Source organism: Physella acuta, unplaced genomic scaffold (assembly GCF_028476545.2).
Source record: "Physella acuta isolate Inbredline_101_S28 unplaced genomic scaffold, ASM2847654v3 ptg001810l, whole genome shotgun sequence".
NCBI lineage: Eukaryota > Metazoa > Mollusca > Gastropoda > Physidae > Physella > Physella acuta.
This window is the reverse complement of record NW_026733320.1, coordinates 337,860-358,767: the sequence shown is the minus strand read 5'-3', so window position 1 is coordinate 358,767 and position 20,908 is coordinate 337,860. Positions and strand designations below refer to the sequence as shown.

The window sequence follows — 20,908 nt, the reverse complement described above, 5'->3', positions numbered from 1 at the left end:
AATGATAATATTGAATTTTGACAATATATATATATATATATATATATATATATATATATATATATATATATATATATATATATATATATATATATATATATATATATATATATATATATATATTGTCAAAATGATAATATTGAAATAAAAATGTTAGTGGCTCTTTAAAAACTTGGAAATTAGGTAAATTGTAACTTTTGGCTCTTCCGTCTCAAAAGGTTGCCGACCCTGCACTAAGACATTCGAATGAGGATTGCTTTTTTGAACCATCCCTCGTAATGATATTTGACATTTTACGATTGTAATGATATTCTGCGAGACTATAAATTTGAAAAGAATTTCAAGAGGCGAAAGAAATTCTTATATTATTAACTTTTAAATTTAATTTTCGCCAAATTGATCTGGCAAGTAAAAGTATAGAGCTCTTTCCGGGGAAAAGGTAATTTTATCTGTAGAAAATGGCGGCGCCCTTAAGAAAAGTGCACAAAATAACTTTCAAAGAGAGATTGGACGTAAGTATCTTAAAAAGTGATTAAGTGGACGCTTTAAAACGTCACTTTTAGAGGAGAGGTAGGGGTCGGCGTGGTCGAGTCGGTAAAGCAGCAGTAAAGCTCATGGTTGCTAAACCGAAATGCGAGTTCGAGCCCTCGGGCAGATGAGTAGGAATGTTGGGATATTTTTCCTAGTTACCATAGAATGATAAAATGTACACAGATTAATTCTATAATATACCCCATTGATAAAAATACCAAATTTATCATTCTAGGCCTAATAGTTTTTTTTATATGAATTTTTAAAGTTATGTATTAAACCTGTTATATATCACTGTAACATCGGATTTAATTGTGTGATTGGCTTTAGGCTTGCATACCACTGCTGCTATTCGAGATATAATTATAAAACTTTGCACATTAGTGCTAGAGAGTGTGGGCAATAGAAATATGAAAGTAAAATCAAAATTTGATGAAGGATAATTAGAACTAATCAAGTCAAATTAAAGTGAGGGGTGCTGTTCTATATAGGTCAATATGCAGACTGAAAGTCTATGTTTTTTTTTTTTTAATATTAAAATTGAAACTTTGCTAGAGGGTGGGGGCAATAGAAATATAGAAAAAAATTATATTAAGTATGACTGCATATAATTAAAAAGTCCTATGAAAGGGTGTTGCACCCTTTTATAGTAATTATAGTGACTGCAACAGACGTATGTCCAGAATGTTACTATAATAGATAGGATACATTTTGGTTATTGATACTGAAGCATGTAATAAGAAGAATGCTGAAAAATAAAACTAGGGATGGTGTGTTAAAGCACTCAACTACTAACATGCAAGTCTTAAGCTCAGATCTCAGACGAGTCTGTCTGTGCAGCGTGCAGCATCCACCAAGCTCAGATGAGTACCTGACCCAAGGGAAAGTAAAGATAGCTTGGCAGAGAGCTAACCACACCATCACTTCATGTGCATGGGTCAAGAAAAGATAAACTCTACTTCAGCTGCTTTATGGATGATGGATTGACAGGTCCAAAAGGGAAACTACTTTAATATACTAGGGCCTTTATAAGACCCTATTGATATTTTGGTACAACTAAATTACTAATCAATAGAAAAACCTTAAATTCTTGTAAAAGTTTATTAAGCTAAGTGTTAATTTGTACCAAATCAGAAGTTACAGCTTCCCTGTCTATCTGCTTATATGAATATATATATTGGCAACATGCAGTGATTTAAATCCGTATTGTTTGTTGTTATTTGTTTTTTGTTACTTTTTATTATTAAATGTAAAAATTGTATCCTAAATTATTATGAATAATAATTATCATGCCTTTTTCATGTCATTCTAAATTCACTGCCTTATTAATTAGTACCCCCCCCCCCCATGTCAATTGCTGCACCTTTTGTTAATTATTTACTAATGTCATAAGCATAATTATTACAAATAATTAAATAAGTTTATCACCAAGCTTCTTTACTTATCATAACCAATAATAGGCCCAGACTTACTTTATCAATCGATACATATAGTATATAGCATTAGTTATACTAAGAAATAGGCCTATAACTTATTTATAGTATAAAGTATAATAGTATATTAAATATTAAAGGCTATTAGTATTAGCCTTAAATCTAAGTAAGTCAGTAAGTAGGTATGTGTGAAATGCTTAACACTATTTAATGTAAGCCTAAGCTTCTTGCCTGTCGGTTTTAATAGATAACTTGATCAACGTATTTTATCTAGTTTTAACAGTGCCACCCACAATTTAAATTCTTTCCAACTTCGAAAACTACGTCATTGGCATTAGTGCGCGTATTTTATCGATAATAGGTAATGCTGTGCTAAACCGACGCCATGGCGTTGTCAAGGCCGAAGCGCTAGCTCGGGGATTTGACATGTATGATAACTCGTAAGCAGAAGTAGTAAGTGCCATAAAACCGTTATTATAATAATATTTGTTTATTTAATGGACACTTACAACTAATGGCAAGACACTTATAATGTGTTTAATACGTAAACTTATTTAAAATGTGACAGCACCGTACGGGACATGTTCGCGAGATAAACTCATTAGAATCGTGCGATGGATTTCGGCTTAAAGATTGTCATAATGGCGGTAATTTTCTAATTGAAACATATAATACGACTACACTAGAATATCTATATCGAATATTTCTAAAAACTCGATTCCAACAGTGAGATTCGGCATTCTTCGGAAAAGGGCGAGTTTTTATAAAGACTGCATCGAAAAGTCCGGATGTTGAATACCGAATCTAAACAGCGGAAGTCGGAATGCCTACAGATGAGGCTCGTTCGCTGGCGGGACAGCCACTCTTCTAGGAGAGACAACTCCAAAATCAAACAACTGCTGCCTTGTAGTTTGTTCATGGTTGGGCAAAGGCTATGGAAGCAAATCCAAAATAAAAGCAAGCTGAAATCGGAGTCAGTGGCCTCAATGGTGCATAACCAGTTGACACATAATTAGTCACGTATCCTTAATTCAAAATAATTGTGATGGAGACGTTGTCGAGTCAGCTAAACTAATGGACGAATGGTTGATAAATTCGAAAAAGTCTCGAGTTCAAACCCTCTTGCCAGATAAGGCTCGATCCCCTCCAACACTAAAATTTAAGAATGAAGAAGAAGAGGAGAGGTGGTGTTTGAAAAGAGGGGGGGTGGGGGTTGTCAGAAAGAGTAACGACACACATTAATTTACAGTTCTTAAAAATGATAGGCTTACACAAAGGGTAAAACTTGGTTTTTCTCACAAAATCTAGAATTTACGCAATTATCAATTTAAACATGACCACTGAATAATAGACATCAATATTTAATCCATTAGGCACTAACTTTGGAGATTTTAGTTCTTTTTAAACTAAATTACTTAATTTAATATTTATTGTCAATCACTGCCATGTCCAACACATCTCTCCATGACAACTCTTCTAACCCTTGAAGGTAAAGAAAACCACAAATCAGGTTAGACTTTTTAAGTGGCCATGCACAAGAGTTCCTCACTAGTGATCTCCAAATAGTGGTCACGTGGTTTATTTTTAAAAAAAAATTTGGTTGTCATTTTTGTGGCTGGTCTTATAAAAAAAGGGTTGACGATATTTGATTTATTTTTTCATAGACTGATAAAACTAATAATGCTTTACTATGGAAATCAATTTTGTAATATGGAAATCGATATTTAAAAAGTTCTAGTATTTTTGATGAAACCAACTTTTAAATTTAGCCTTCATTCTCCAACGCAAATTTTAAAATGCTTTTCTGGCATATATAGCCCTGCCACCTATAGCTTGTTGTTATAACGTGAAAGTCCCGCCATTTTGCGCGTGGTAAACATTTTAAAAACTAATTAGTAGAAGGTCTCTGGAATTTGGCCGAAAAATCGTCGGAAGTCAAGCGTCCGGTTCGGACGCCATATTGTTGTTAGCAACCGACCACGCCTCCAAGTTAGTGAGAAATACTAGTAAAACTACATTTTAGTGTATTTTATTCGCCGCTTAACGTTCACCTCCGGTTGAGCGTATTTTATTATAAACACAACCGAACCACGCGTTAGGAAAACACTAGGATTAGATCATTAAAGCTAGATGTCATTAGTAATAAAACAGATAGTATTAGTTACCTCACAAGTTAAAGACAGTTACAAGTACTATGGACGTTTCGACCCAAGGTCTTCGTCAGCACACAACAAGCTAGATGTCTAGATCTATTACTAGACTCTCTATTTATTTTTTATATGAATGTGAGTTTTAATTTAAATTAGAAAAGGTAAAAAAAAAACATAAAAAATCACTAGGACAGTTCCAATTAAATAGCGTGTGATCGTCAGCGTGAGAATAATCCCTACAAGGTCGAGGGTTCACCGTGAGTTCACATTGACTACATTGATTTTAATTACCAGCATACATCATAGCTATTCAAAATGGTGTTGGCCTCAGTTTTGGGGTCATCGTGAGTTCATAAAAGTTTATTTATAGCATTCAATATTCCAAATTTGGATTTTTCTCAAGTTTTGACAAAAGTAAATTATCAAAACTAAATCAAAACTTCATAAAGAAATAAGCCAAATGCTTTCCTAACGTTTTTGTGTGTTTAGGTTGTGTTTATAATATAATACGCTCAACTGGAGGTGAGCGTGCAGCGGGGAATAAAATACGCTAAAATGGAGTTTTACCTACACAAAGTACAAAGTGAAAGTCAGTGTAACAACTGAAGAAGTAAAGTAGGCATATTGGGAAAATGGTCCTAATTATCATAGAATGATAAAATGGACACAGATTAATCCTATAATATATACCCCATTGATAAAAACACCAAATTTATCATTCTAGGCCTAATAGTGTTTTTGGTCAGAAATTAGGATTAGGCCTTAGGCGGCTTAGATACTAGGTAAAAACTAGGTAGGACTTGGGTTAGGCCGGGTAGAGTTATTGTTGATATTAGCAAATCAATATTTGTATTTAGAATATTATCAGTAATTTTACCAGTGAAAATTAGCAGACACTGGTAATGTCATGTAATAGAAAGTCAACACTAACTAAAGTCACTAAAGAATTTTAAAATTAAAGTACCATTGTCAATGTCATTATCATTAAAACTTAATTTTTGAAAAGTGGGATGGATCTAACTAGTTGATAAAACCATTTGTTATTTATTATTACTTTCAGGCTCTTGAATGTCCATTTACGGAAAGTTTGGATGAGGCTACAACATCAGATATCCTACTCAGTCCAGGAGAGAGTAGATTCAAAATTTTACAATGGTTATTTTCCAGGTAATAACACAAAAGTTCATACGCTTACTTGGTTTTGAATATTAAAAAAAATTTAGTTAACATACTAATACGATTAACCTAGGAATATATTAATTTCCCAGTTTTAGTTAACCATTTAGGCTACATATGATGGCAACAAACAGAGAAAGCCCTGCCCTTTAGTATACAAATGCAATTAATACATTTCATTAAAAAATTGTACTTGTCAATTTCTCTTATTTACAATGCAGCACTTATATTTTATAACAAGATTTCAACCCATACCTAGCCATAATGTGTTGATGTATCATCAGCTATACTCACTGTGATAATCAGTAAACCAGTAGCTAGTACTTCTCTTTAATCTTCATTTTTTACTTATTTTAATTGCATTTTTTTGCATTCTGTTTTCTCAATTAGATATGATTCCTCATTAGCTGAAATGCTGGATCCCTCGCAGCCTTCATTGGGAGCTAGAAATGAATCTAGAGTTCAACGTAATATTGTTTTACTAAATTTTTTTTATAATCACCTTCAGTTTGGTTTGAGTTCTTGTAGTAAAAGATTCAACTTGTAAAATATATTTTGTAAAAATGTTTTACTAAAATTTTGGGTTTTTTTTCCGTTTATTAATTTATTCATCTAATTATGTTTAGGACTTTTGACGGCTGCTTCGGCAATGTGTTTGTGCCGTTACGATGATGTAGAGCTTATACGAGTAAGTGTAATCTTTCACATTGGTCGCTTATTTTGGTTTTTATTCTTTGTTTACTTTTTAAATCTATATTAAGCTTATTTTAAAACAGACAAACTTTCTTTATTTTTATTTGATTTTTTTAATTAAATATTTGTTACAAGGGAGATAGTCCACTACCAAAACAGATACAGTTTATTGATAGATTACTGGACTTGGTCTGCATTAGAGATAGTGAGTTCAACCAAGATACATCAAGGTTAGTTTATTTAATTTTTTTATTCTCTTCTTTGATGAAAACAAACATCCTTTTTTTTAAAAATGCCAATCGATTGTAATTATATTTAGTTAATTATACATGAATTCTGGTATTACCAGTTGGATTTTTTTCAATTTACATAAACTTCAAAACTAAAAAAAATTTTGTGTTTGTATATTTTATGTAATTTTCTTTATCTTAGCTTTAAAATATATTTCAAAACATTGATTTTGCGCAGGCTCAACATGTTAATGTGTACATTTTCAGTACTTTTTTCACTATAAGTAGCTTTTTATTTTCCTGAATGTTATTTGTTCCCTAATTAAATATTAAGCCCCCATTTTTGCAGTGACTCATGTATTTGTTATAAACGTGTTACTTGTCCCTAGACCAGAGAATCCTAACTCTTACCTAGAGGAAATTGTGAATCAGGAGGGATTCTCCACAATGTTGGATACAAAAGTGGATCTGTTACCAAAGGATATCCAGACTGAAGTTGAGAAAATGTGGCGCAAGGAAGGCTGGAAGGGAGATAAGTATGTTATTGTTAAAAGTTTTTAATAAATGTGTAACAATTTTATTTTTTACTTTAAAACAGTTGCCTATGAATGCATAATTTAACTATCACTACTTATTTATTTTATTTTTTTACTTTGTCATGTATCTTACACATTGTATGATCCTATTGATCAGAGCCTATCCGGTATCTACCTTAGAGGATTTGAATGATCTATCAAACAATTTGGGTACAGCCTTAGAGAAACAAACTGCAACATTAAATGGTTTAAAAGCGAAGGTATCCAATTTTAACTTCATAACAGAGAAAGTATTAATGTTATTTAATCTATCTGTATGTATGTTTGCTCTATGTATATATAATAACTGGTAAAAAATTAAGTTAATGAGTAAAGTTCCTCTTTAGACTTTATGATCCTTTGGACATATGAAGTAGAGTTCATGTTTCTTGACTTTGGTGTATGAAGGGAGTATGTGGTCAGCCCTATGCCCAACTACCTTTACTAACCTCCCTTAGTTTTGATGTATTAACCACCATCTAACCTCTCAGTTTTTATTTATTTACCACAATTTAATCTCTAAGTTTTGATTTATTTACCACCAACTAGCCCCTCAGTTTTGATGTATTTACCACCATCTAGCCTCTCATTTTTTAAAATTTATTTACCACAATTTAACCTCTCAGTTTTGATGTATTTACCACCAACTAGCCCCCTCAATTTTGATGTATTTACCACCATCTAACCTCTCATTTTTTATTTATTTACCATAATTTAACCTCTCAGTTTTGATGCATTTAATGTATTTACCACCAGCTAACTCTGCAAGGTGAGAGCAAGAACCAGGAGGTTATGACCACGACCCACATGCTGTCCACAGTGCTGAAAGAACTGCGTCAGCTGGCTGAGGGCTTTACCCAGTGCTACGAGTCCAGCATCAGCCAGTGGTGCAATAAAACACCACCAGAGTTGTCTGACCTTGGGCCTGTTTTAAAGAGGGTTCATGGCTATCTACAACAGTTTATCAAGGTAGAGGAATTTATGGCTTTTTTTTAAATTGGTCTGTGTGTTACTTTCTTATAAGTTTATATCTAAATAGGAATGATAGAGTTTTATATTATTATTTCAATGTAACATCTAATAGCCAGGTGAAATGTTTTTTGGTGTGCTTGTGTCTTTAATATCTAATGTTTTTCTTTCAGCTTCTCACAGATATTAATAAAATTCGACAAATTCATTCTAAATTGAGTAAAAAGTCAAAGTCTGACCTAGATGTCAGGTTCCAGGTTTTAGGTGAGTTCCTGTTGTAAACTCCCATAAGTGTTTGATTTACTTACATACCCACCTTACTTGTAAGACAAGTTAACCTTTTTTCATTGCTGAGAATAGTTTGAAACAACTCCAAGACTTTTATTGTATACAAGCTCTTAATTCATTACTAGTTTTAACAATGTCAAGCATAATGCAGTTTTATGTTTGTGCATTAAGAAAAGTCTCAGTTGTGTAATATATCCATAGTACATTTAACAGTACATCCAGAAAAGTTTTCATTACTTGTTGACTATTCCAATCTAACCATAGGATTATACATTTAGAAAAGTTACCTCATCAGACTGCTCAAAATCCATGTTTAGTTTGTTTGTTGTTTTTTTTTCAAGATTTTTACACCATTTTGTTCTTTAAAAAAAGTGGCTATATCTCTTACCATTATTACTTAATTTAATTTCACAAAGTGCTTAATAAAAAAATTAAATGAAATAAAAGCTGTAAAGATTTGTTTGTTGTGAACTTGAATTAAGAACTTTTTCCTCCTGTAGAAGCATAGTCTTTACGTTTATATCCTGTTTGCTACACATATTGTTATGACTATGCATTGTTAAAAAAAATATATGGTTAACTACTGAAGGATCCCATCTCTTTTTTTTTTCTAATGCTCCAGCTTTGTTTCACTCACACATATTTGTTTGAAGCATTTTAATTGTCAGAGAACACAGAATAAGTTAAACAATTCAGATTGATTCAACTTAATTGAACCGAGATTTATAACTGATAGTAGTGATAAAGATAAACACATATTAGAAAGGAAAATGTATCTTTCATATATCAAATTTTTATTTCATTGTAGTTATGTGTAAGAAAATATTTTATTCCAAGCCACAAAACATTGATACAATGTAACCATAGCTGTAGTAATCCACTTCAACAGGTTTAGAATGATATGACATGATATACTTGTCATGGGTTTAATGAGGGTAATTTTTCCATCCCCAGATAGCACATCAAGAAAAGTCTCAGACAGTTTCCAGAGCTGCCTGACAGTGCTAGAGGAAACACTCCATAGATCTGAGTCTAACTTCACATCCCAGCATCCCCCTGTGATCGTGTTGTGATGGACATATTGATGTTGTTGTTTACATTTGTCTCCGGCAGCTCTCAGCTTCACTCATTCTTTCAATGTTAAAATGATGGTATTTGTGGCACAACTTTTTCCTGTGAGAAATTTTTGTTTACCACTGACAAAATAGAGCACGTTTATCATCATGTGCCAAATGATCGAAATAAATAATTACTAGTACTAGCTTTGAGTAAAGTATGTATTTTTTATAATAAACTGTGCATGTTTACTTCTGTACATAAAAGGTAGACTTGTCTCCTCATCCATTCCAGCCCTACAGCCCACATAATATAAAGCTCTGATCCATGTCAACTCCCTAACAGACTTTAGTTGTAGCCACATAATCTACATTATTTAATGTGCCTGCCTGAAAAATAAAAAATTGTATGCAAGTTTTAACCGCATGGTGCCATTGTACATTGTTTTCAATGTTCAAGCTTGTTTTAAAATTGTATATTTTTATGCAAATTAAACTGTAAATGCTGTTAAAATGTATATTTTATAAATATGCATATATTATTAATTACTATTTCAATTAAATTCTATTCACATATTAACTAATCTCAAGAATTTTAGTTTTTATTTTAAATTTGTGTTGTACATTTGTTTTAAAAGAAGATATATATTAAATGTGTTGAATAGAGCTTTTCTACAATATTTATGATTATTTTCATGTTACACAACCTGTTAGCAATCCCATTTAACTAATATTTAATTGGAAAAACTACATATTTTTTCAGATCTGTGTTAAACATGATTTTTTTAAATTCAACTTCTAAAGAATTGGCTACTTTTTTTTATGAATACTTATGTCTAAATGTAGGCCTATGTCAAAATATCATCTTCAAATTAACTGTCTTTCTTTGACAATTTTCAATATCTCAAATGTATGTAAAGAAACTAACACAACAACTTACATTTCATTATTCAACCATTTATTTCATCTATCCCTCAGTACCTTGAAAGCTCAAGGATCAAACTTAACATTTTTTTTATCATGAACATAACTTCAAAACAAAAGGTAAAACTAATTTGTAAGTTCACAGAAAACAGTATCACCATAATTTCATACCATATATTTTTTATCCACAAACATAATTAACACAGAACACAATCATTTTTTTAAAAAGAATTCCAACATCTCTATCTTACAAAAAATGTAATAAAAATATTTTAACCATTTACATACAACATGAGTTTTTATGTTTAACATAATTATAAAAAAAAACCTCTGTTGAAGGTGCATATGAAATATTAGGATGAGAAGTTAAGCAAAATTACAGAAGAAATATAAAGGTTAGTTTGGCATGAGCAGGTTTAATATAAAAAGCATTGCTATTTTAAAAGTTGGCTACATTTAATAATAAAGCTGTGATATGAATTATGTAATAATTAAAAACAAATTAGTTATAACTTATATATCTAGCATTTTTGGCAGTAATCATCTCTCAGATGAACTAAATTTTCATGCTAGTACAAATATTAAATCTGCAAAAAAAATTTAATAGAACTTACATTTTTATTTTATAGATTTACATAGTTTATTCCCATTTTTAAAGATCCCTAGACTTCTAAAAGCCTTGAAAAGGTGACAATTAAAAAAAAAGCTAAAGCATGGTAACATTCATGATTCAATAATATATGTAGTACATATCATTCCTGTAGTGAATCCCCCTTTCAGATTTATGAAAATGAAACAAATATTGCAACTTTAGTTTCACCATCAAAGGAAAAACACACAAGTAATAAATAAACCAAGATTTTTTTAAAAATAAGTTTCTTTTCAAATATAAATAAAATGTTGAACATTCTTATAACTGAAGCAAAATAAAAGTATTAAAAAAGGTCTGAACACGATTTGCAATACATTTACAATAACTCAGAATGACAGCTGGTTACTAATTGGTTGTATAGTCATGTTAACCTACAGATGTTGATTTCATAAACTTTCACAAATCTCACAAAAAAGGGTGTTTTTATCTACGTATACACCCAAAGTTGCTAATTTGCTCGTGATGTAAAACAATGGTGGAAGAACTGGGTTGCCAACATATAACTTCACACAAAATAGACTTCTTTGTCATAAAACTGTGTTTTAATGCACTGAAATACTAAGCTAAATTGACATAAAGAGCAAGTATGGATTTCTTTTTAACTACTGCTATATATACAATCAATTCAAACAGGTAGTTTGCATACACAAAAATTTAAAAACATTTTGAATTAAAATAATTATTTTTTTAAGATTGTCATATTTTGGTTAATATTTATTTTAAATTTCATTATGACCCCAGCACAACATTACAAGCGAGAACACAGTATTTATTCCTGCCTGGAGAAAATAGTTATAACAGTGGTAACATTTGGTATAGCACCAGAACAACTCAATGTGTCACTCAACACTTTATTCCCACATCCATGTTTGAATAACTAATTTGATAATACTAATCTAAACAAAAATCATTTGGATATGAAATATACATTTAAAAGTGTGTTAGTAAAGTAGGATAACCCAACTGAATATATTAATTAAACAAAAAGATTATTGATATGGTTATGGAAAAAAATGATCATGTGCAAGAAAATTTGTTTTACCCAATTGTATAACCACTATGAAAACATTGTTTCTATTTAATATTTAGAATATGATATATATACATACGTACAAACTCACATATACAAACATATTTACATGTAATTAATTGCACACATGCAGAAACATTAAAAATTTTGTTAGTCACAGCTTCACGGCTTAGTATAAAACAATGCGGTACTTGTTCAAACTCACCCCACAGGAAAATTTTATTCAATAAATAAAAAAATTGAAGAAGACAAGACTATCACCACACTAAACTTTAGTGATGATAGTTATATTTTTAAGAATAATTTTCAAATTAAAAAGTTCAATTGTTCGTTGTTATTTCCTTTGTAATACTGAAATATGAAAAACTTGGGATAAAAAGAGAAACGGCTTAAACCAATGCAATTTTACAGATTATGAGATTCCTTAATAGTTAACAGGTTTAGCCATGAAATTAAGTAACACTTCTGTGTCAATTTTAATATTACAGGAGTATGTCACATATTTTAAGCTTCGAAGTTTACAAATTATTTCTGAACGTATAGCTTGTTGAGTCATGCAAACGAAAAAGTAAGCATAAGGCCTCTAGTGCATGTGAGTTATTTTAAACACTGGCGCGAGTTATAGTAAGAGATAACAGGATTCTACTAAAATAAAGAAAATATATCTTTTTAAAAGAAATTTAGTGGCCATTTCTTAATAATGCTGATTATTTTTAATGTGTTCAACCAATTAAGAATTAAGTTAAATTGAAACTGGTTACAAGTTTCAGGTTTGCCTATAAATCAATACAAGGTTACGTCATACCTTGCTAAAATCTTAAAGTATGGAGAATCTTTGGAGAAATATTGATATAAAATATTAAATTCTAAAGCTGGACCCATAGTTTACAAAAAATAGACAAGTTTAATCAAACAATCTCTAATCCATTCCCCAATACAACCAGAACACACTGTACAAGCAATGAACTATTAATAGTTCTGTTAAACAATGAAATAAAGCTACTTTCAATTTCACATATATTTTACTAGTAAATACAAGATGGCATTTTAATGGGGGAAAAAAAAAATCGACCATCAAGCCAAGTAAAAGAATTTAACCATTTTCTTGCAGTATAATTTTCAAATAGGATATTCTTTACAGAAATATATTTCAGTACACAAGTATCTATAAACTATTTATCCAATTTTTATCACATTTCTAATCCACATTATTGGAAAATTAAAATTCAGCCCTGTTAAGCCTTTCCCCAGCTTTCATCACTATTAGAAGTCACTACAGGCGAAGTTGAACATGTGGTCCTTATTGATTTATTGATTGGGGGGGGGGGGGGGGGAAATCAATAATAAACTATTATTTTAACACAACTGTCTTGCTAAGCAAACAACTAAATTGTAAACAGAAACTTACAGTGACAAAATCATCTACTTCAACACTTGAGAACACACATACATATGTAGAAATATTATTAAAATAAAGAGAGACCAGTAAGTATAGATGAATGAAACAGAATGAGGAGTCGGAAAAACAGAATTCGCTTACCAAAACACCCACAACTTTAAGTCAATGGAAATAAAACACTTATCACTATGTTGCCTAAACTTAAAGCAGTGATGATCAATACCTTTAATTTTCAAACAAACAAAAAAATTTCATTGGAAAAAAAATTATTTTTCAACTGAAAGAACTCTTAAAATGAATTTAATTAACCAGGTCACAGTGTTGTGTTGAAGACAGTGAACGTTTGTGTTATATTGTGTTGATACAAGTACAAAAAAGCTTTTGTCAGCGGCCTATGTCACATGAGGGGTGACAGGCTAACATAACCTAACGTACGAAATAACACTAGATAATTTTTATCAGTTCTTCTCTTCACAACCGTTTTCTTGCACTATTTATTAATGGGATGAAATATTTTTCTTGTCTTGGTTAATCAACAATATTGCTAGTTAAAAAATAACATTAAACAAGGGTTTTAGTGAAGCAGTACAAAAAGTAATATGTAAGTAACATATAATTGATAAATAATTATTAAATAGAAATCTTTCTGAAAAAATACTCATAACATGATGAATCACAATTAATAAGATCAGTACTTCGAGTTAAAATGTTTTAAAATCTGTATTTGATGATATAAAAATACAAGTTTGCTTTTTAAATGTAGGAAATAATCCACAACAAAATGAAAAAAAATTGTTTTGCTATTGTGGTTTTATCTTGCTTGTAGAAACTAAGCTCTAACAAACTAGCAGTAAAAAATTGATTTATAATTTTCTACTGCTGGCTGTTGGTAGTACAGGTGTACTCTCTGGAACATATTTACTATAGATATACACAGCAGCTATAACAAGCCCCGCCCCAACTGTAAACTCTATGGACAGCTGGAAATCAAAGAAATAAATCGAGGCCACGCATGAGCATATAATAGCAGCAGACGTAGCGAATCCTTTGAGGATGTTATCTGCGTACTTAACAACAACAGCAACCAAAAGCCCCCCGAAAGACTGTAGACAGACAACAAACCAAACAACAGAATCGTAGCCGTTAAAAAAACCCTTTTCCTGTACTTTAGCACCATCGTTCATAAACATGGTGATAACACCTATAACAGATCCTAACACGCCGAGCTGAACGTTCCGTAGCCAAACTGACTGCCTCGTGCCTTTGAGGATTTTCTCGAAATAAACACCAGCAAAGCCGGACATGAAACAGGAGATGATGACAGCAATGAGTCCTTTGACTGGGCTTTGTTCTGTGGCTGTTGCTGTTTTCTTGCTGTTCTCCGGCTGCATCTGGACAATGGCCACGCCCACAAAGAGAATGACCAGTGAAGCCCACTGGAATTTGCTCAGCACTTTTTTTAACATAACAACTGAGAAAATGGCGGTGGTCAGAATTTTTAGCTGATATGTTACCTGAAAAATAAATCAAATTGTATTTTTTTCAGTCAATAAAGTCTTCATTGATTAATATAAACACAAAAATTGTGTGGCTATGTCACACTTTGGGCTAATTTTAATTTTACTATATAAATAAAAATATAAAACTACCACTCACATAGTCACATTTAAAATATATTGTAAGCTCACTTAACTAAAAATCTGATATTTTAAATTACCATGGCACAGTTATATTTGATTAATTAAATACCTGAAATGTAGCAGCATCTAAATTAGAGACAGCAACATAAAGCAAATTGTTCTGTAGAACATAGATGATAGATGGAATCGACACTTTGACACAATCCATGGGCTCTAGGATGATGTCTTCATAGAGTAGCTTCAGCCATGCTCTAATGCTCCCAGTCTGCAAAAGCAAGTTATTCAGCACCTTTTTTTTCACTGCAGTGAATTAACAACTTAAATTCTTTTAAAATACATAAACGAGATGTAAGTTTATGCAAAAAAATTTTTTTTTTAATTTTAATCAGTAATAAGGAAAAAGTTAAAAAGGCTGCCTAAAAATTATATAAAAATTACATTTCTTATAAGGTTAAATAAAATGTTTTTGAAAGTCAGATCACACTTTAAAAATATTTAAATTATTTTCAAAAGGGTGAAAAAATTGATACCTGAATGAAAATAATAACAAGACAGGTAATGAACTTAAAGATCTCTGACATAATGACAGCACTGGTAGACAGGAACATCTCCCCCTCACGTGTACGCACGTAGCGCATGACAAGGATGAGCAAAGCATTTTGTAGGGTCAGCAGAACCAAACTGATGTACTTAAGGCTTGCTGGTGTTTTCTGTGGAGCTGGTTGCTTGGGCTCTGAAATGTACACAAATTAATAGTTTCAGAATTTAGACAAACAACACGAAAATGTGAACCTGATGAATTATTTAAGTGACTGAATATTGATTGAGTATTTATAAAATCATTGACAGGACAATACAGTTTGATATCAGAAGTTTTTTCTGCCGGTATTGCTGTTAGGATTTAGGATTAGTTCTAGCATCATAATACAAGCAAAAAAAAAATCAGCCTCAAACATATCCTGTCTTTATTATACTTACTAACAACTAATTTTTTTTTAAAATTCAGAGCAAAAATCATTTGAAATGTTTATTTATATACAGAATTTACATAAGCATGCTACAGATATTTTATTCTTGTTTTATTCTCACAACTTATTTCACTACAATGAAGTAGAAAAAATTGAATTAAAGTCTATTTAGTTAATATAAATCTAATATAAGCTAATCAAAGCCCTTTTTAATTATTTCAAGAAATCTTTTATTTTTAATTAAGAGATATTTTTTTATAACTACCAATTTAAAGTTAATAGCTAAAAAGTTGATTAGCTTTGCTTGGTTAGCAAAATTGGAAAGTTTAACTGATTTTAAACAATACAAACATCAACATATACTTGTTCAATACTTGTTTACAGACAAACAATTTTGATTTTAAATTGTTAAACAAATAATCAATAACATCCAAACAACAACTAATACAATGTGACCTTCCAGTTAAGCTGTTTAACACCTATGACTATATTTTAAAGGTTGAAGAAAGAAGTAAAAGCATTTTGTAACATCAATTTCAATGGTGAAATACACTCTAAAATTCTCTCAGAAATAAACATTTTACTATAAACTACTTGAAATGTGATTCTAATAAATTTTGAATTTTCGTTTGAACATCATTAGATTTAAAAAAAAAAAATTTTCAGTTACAATTTTTTTTTAAACTGGAAGTAACTAATAAACCCTAACATTTAAACCATAGATCTCCTTCTTTAAACTACAGCTCCAGATCAAAATATCTCAAGGTGTCAAGCAACTCATCTGATGTAGGCTTACATATGATCATTTGTAAACTTTCAAATCTTATTGAAATGAAACTCAAGGAAATCTTTTCTACAGGAAAATAAATCAAGTAGACCTTGCCACTAGATAAACTAGAGCCAAAGATAAATTATTTTAAAACCAAAAAATTTGACTAAAAGTAAAAATAATCAATCATAACATTTATATTTGGATATGATGCACTAAGTTAGTTTTTTTAAACTGTAAGACAGTTCCCACAAATGATGTGCACATTTTATTTAAACAAAGTGTCTGCCTTTATCACCCACTAAGAGATAGCTCTCTCTTGTTCAAGAATTATTAAGGCAAACAATGGGGAATGGCTTAATTACTCAACAATATTTCATGTTTAGTAGTTTTGGTGTATGAATGATATTGTATTTTAATACAAGAGTGTCAATTTGTAAACTTTTATGTTTTCATTTGAGTGTTCCCATAAAGATTGCCTCAATTTACCCCCATCTTGCTAGACAATGTCAAAAGACAGCTGATCACTGCCCATCTTTAAATATGACATCATTAACAGGTGCTGTTATAATTAATTTACAGTTTTTAGATGAAACAAAACAGAAACAATTAAATCAAATTATACAGCAGAACAACTGATAATGCAGTAATAAAGTATTTAAAACAAAAACACAAGAAAATTAATCAAAAGCTGTTGAAGGTGCATCTAGCAAAACAAAACAACACTACACTGGAATAAAAATAGTGCAGACATTCCACTTACTGTGGTCATATATAGCTGTTGAAGCAGTGAAAAACAAAATCAGTTTTTAAAATGTATGGTTATAAGCATCAACATAGCACATAGTAATACAGAGGAAATAAATTGTGTGTTTGTCAAGCTGGCAAGGTATTGGGTTGCCAGAATTTTGAAAGTTTAAAAGACAATTTGAATTAATTTTATGTCCTTTGATAAGAGAGTTCTATCAATAGCTTAAATATTCAGCCTGTTTGAATTTCTTTTCTAAACATGTTTCAGCTGAAATTCATAGTTTAGTTTTTAAATGACTAAACAAAACTAAGCAAAAAGAACTGATTATATTTATCATCAACATTTATTAAACCAATCATCCATCCCCTTTATAACAAAATCATGAAATTCATGAACAGTAACTCTCAGGAACAAATTATTTCAATCAGCCATGAAGGAGAGAAGGGTGTTGGAGTGGTGTGAAGTGGTCCCCAGGTGCAGATATGTTGATTAATTGACGGATGCTGAGATGGGAATTATAGATAATCAATTACTTCTTTGCGTCACTCAAAAGTATAGTGTTTGTTGTTGTTTTTTTTAATTTTCTTTTGGGGAGAGGTGGAGGGGGAATTTGGGGCAGGGTGTGTGTAAGCGTATTAGTCCTTTTAACTAAATAAAATATTTACGCACCTAAACTAATATCACACTTTTGAAACTCAATGTTTTTTTGTTTTTTTCTTTGGGGAGGGTTGACGGAGGATTTGGGGCAGGGTATATGTAAGCATATTTCTCATTTAAACTAAATTTAATATTTACACTCCAAATATCACACCTTAGAAGCTCATACGAAAAGATGTCAAATAAGATGAAAATTAAAACAATAGTGGAATTAGGTTTAAATAAAGCATCTTAAATGAAATACCTATATCAAGAGGGCTTTGCTGTGATTAACAACTAACTGTTATTTAACCAGGTAGAACTTATATACATCAGACAAAGTAGGCTAAAGAGAAATGATTTGATCTAGGTATACGTAAATTAACAGAGAAAACAAAATGGATGGATGTACTATTGATCAACATACAAGTGCATTGCAAGAAGGCTGTTTATTCAGAGAGTACTATGGCCCATTATTGTCTATTGAGCCTTCAGCTGGTTATAACTAGATGGAAAAAGATAATGATGCAAGATTACCTGGAGGGTAAAAGGTGCACGAAAGGATTTAGATTTAAAGATTAGAATATGAATAATATAATCTCAGGCTGTGGGATAGACTACCAATCAGAGCATGAAAATCTTGTATAAAGCTGTAGGATCAGTAATATTGTTAAAATTAAGAACACTGCCATACTTGTTTTTAAACAAGACACATTTTGGATTCATCCTCTTGCAATGCAAAAATATTATGGACAGATTTTTTTGTATTTGTTATTTTTTATGTGTTGCTATACATTACCCTTTCTATTCACTTTAAGAATGAGACAAAAAAATATAATAAAATGAGCACAATGAAGCATAATAACATATTGAATAATGAAAAATAGAAAAATAATATGGCTGAAGAATGTTTATATCACAAAGCATATTAAATTAAAGAATATTTACAACACCATGTTTTGAAAAAAGAACTGCATTTAATGTAATACCCACTTCACTTCAAGTTATTAACATTTAGCATTTTTTCTCACCAAGGTTATCTGTCAGAATGTTTGTTTCTGGGAAGTTTTTTTTTTTTTAAATAGCTTATGCTTAAGCAGTGGTTGAAACAACCAGCTAAAAAAGTATTAGGTTAAAATATTTTTACATATTATACAAAATTATAGCACACATCTATAAAACAGTTAGCTTTTTAAGCATACTTAAAATTTGAGTTACATTTGTGTATATCAAAGATTGATTTTAAGTCTGCAGTATTTGTGCCTTCATTGCCAAACAAACTAATGCAGATAAGAATAGGAAAAATGGCACCAGATGAACCGACTTCAAAGCATGGTTTGACCAACACTTCAAACTTAAGGAGTGAAGCACAACAACCTACAAAACCCACTTATGCTTCATCTAGTCATAGCAAAATACAGTCCTTTTTTTTTTTTAAAAAAAACTGCTAAAAATTATCAAAAATGAGCAATACTACTTTTTAATCTTAAGTGCACAAATAAAACATTTTAAAAATGGATGTCAATAAGTTATTTGGGACACTACATACCCAAATCCTCTTGGCCACCTTTTCTGATCATTTCACTGTCTGGGGACCCTGACTCGGATAATGTTTCCCCTGTTCTGTATATATCGTCTGCTCTGTTTATATCGACTAACGGAAGCTTATGTTCCATTGACATGACATTATTTGTTATATTTACTAAACCTGTCAAGAGAAATATATGAAATTATGTTAACTATTAGAATGTTGTTCACTTTTAAAAAGAAGGAATAGCAAAAAGGAGAAAGAAAAGGTGTGAGAAATTTTTTTGAAGTGATTAGTAGCTCAGTTAGACTGAATTTTATCTCAGCTTTAAACTTGTAATTCTCTTTTTTATCCCTAAACATAGCCTTAACAATAACATGCTAAATCATGTTTTTTGCAATTTCCACTTTGTCCATTTTGTGAAGGGGGTTATTCCCTGGGATGAACAAAATAGTGATAATATTATTGCAAAGTCATCATTATAATTTCAATACATGTGTGGAAGATATATTCTTTTGTAGGCTAATTAGAAAACTTATTTTCTGTGTCATGGAGTAAAAAATAAAAATTTTAAATCTCGCTAGGAATAGGCCTAGGTACATTAATTATTTAGGCTAACAAAATATTTGCCATGTTAGGCCTACTAAATAAGTAACTAAACCTCTATATTTAATTTAGTCTATAGTTACAGTAGGCCAATACTATTACTACTGGGCCTAAACAAAATTATTAAATTTAACTCATGTTAGTCTATTATTAGACGTAAGCCTAAATATTTAGGAACTTTAACACTAATTATAAATTAATAAATAATATAGGACCTAGGCTTAGAGTTTAGAGTCTTAGAGGCTACCTCATTATCAACCCTACCAGGTCCAGAACGAGTACTACTTAAGTACTAGGTCTACTAGTACTACTAACAAGAATCTAAAGTCAGTACCATGCCATAGATATTATTAGATATTAGATAACCACCACCTTATAGGGCCTATAAATAAGGAGTTGAATTAGTTATGTTATGAGGCCAATGCCCAAGGTGAAATAGGCCTGTTATTATTATAGGCCCTAGGCCCCTAATTGACGAATTGTAATAGTAGAACTAGAAATCTAGATCTATCTAGATTCTAATTACTCATTACTGTATTATTATTAGATCTACCAATACCATTATTGTAAAAGTATTAAAATTCTATCTTTGACCTGCATATGTGAAATTTTAAGTCTAGTTTGTTTGTTTTTGAATTTTTTGTTTTACTTTACTCCAAAATTTAACATTGTGACTTGTCGTTTAAACTGTGAAATATAATATTAACCAATCTTTTAATCTAAACATACCGGTTATGTTCAACCAATAAAAACGAAATGTAGATAGTCCTTATAAATAAATAAAAAAATATTGGAATTGGTAAACTGAGTACGGAATGTTTTCTTCAGCGTACCTCTCGAACGTGGCACCGGTAACTACAGAACACAACTTCCTACTTCCGCCGATCGTTTTATTCTATATATAG

General features: G+C 30.9%; 2 protein-coding genes across 4 annotated transcripts; one reads left to right on the top strand and one right to left on the bottom strand.

Moving 5' to 3' along the window:
• Positions 1-448: 448 nt before the first annotated feature.
• LOC131930618 (HAUS augmin-like complex subunit 7) lies at positions 449-9,657 on the top strand. The gene is made up of 10 exons (XM_059287186.1): positions 449-512; positions 5,175-5,281; positions 5,681-5,757; positions 5,917-5,978; positions 6,119-6,213; positions 6,603-6,749; positions 6,907-7,009; positions 7,545-7,757; positions 7,931-8,021; positions 9,000-9,657. The coding sequence occupies exons 1-10, from the start codon at positions 459-461 to the stop codon at positions 9,116-9,118; spliced, it is 1,068 nt and encodes a 355-aa protein (XP_059143169.1). The 5' UTR covers positions 449-458; the 3' UTR covers positions 9,119-9,657.
• A 1,895-nt stretch (positions 9,658-11,552) lies between these two features.
• LOC131930626 (UDP-N-acetylglucosamine transporter) lies at positions 11,553-20,881 on the bottom strand. Of its 3 annotated transcripts, none has more exons than XM_059287198.1 (6): positions 20,837-20,881; positions 19,419-19,577; positions 17,246-17,260; positions 15,276-15,478; positions 14,855-15,010; positions 11,553-14,619 (listed from the first exon to the last, which is right to left on the bottom strand). In XM_059287198.1, exons 2-6 carry the CDS (start codon positions 19,549-19,551, stop codon positions 13,969-13,971), a joined length of 1,158 nt encoding a protein of 385 aa, XP_059143181.1. In that variant the 5' UTR covers positions 19,552-19,577; positions 20,837-20,881; the 3' UTR covers positions 11,553-13,968. The 3 variants fall into 3 exon arrangements, with proteins under 3 accessions (XP_059143181.1, XP_059143180.1, XP_059143182.1); XM_059287197.1 differs by having other exon boundaries at positions 20,733-20,864; XM_059287199.1 differs by lacking the exon at positions 17,246-17,260 and having other exon boundaries at positions 20,733-20,864.
• Positions 20,882-20,908: the final 27 nt, after the last annotated feature.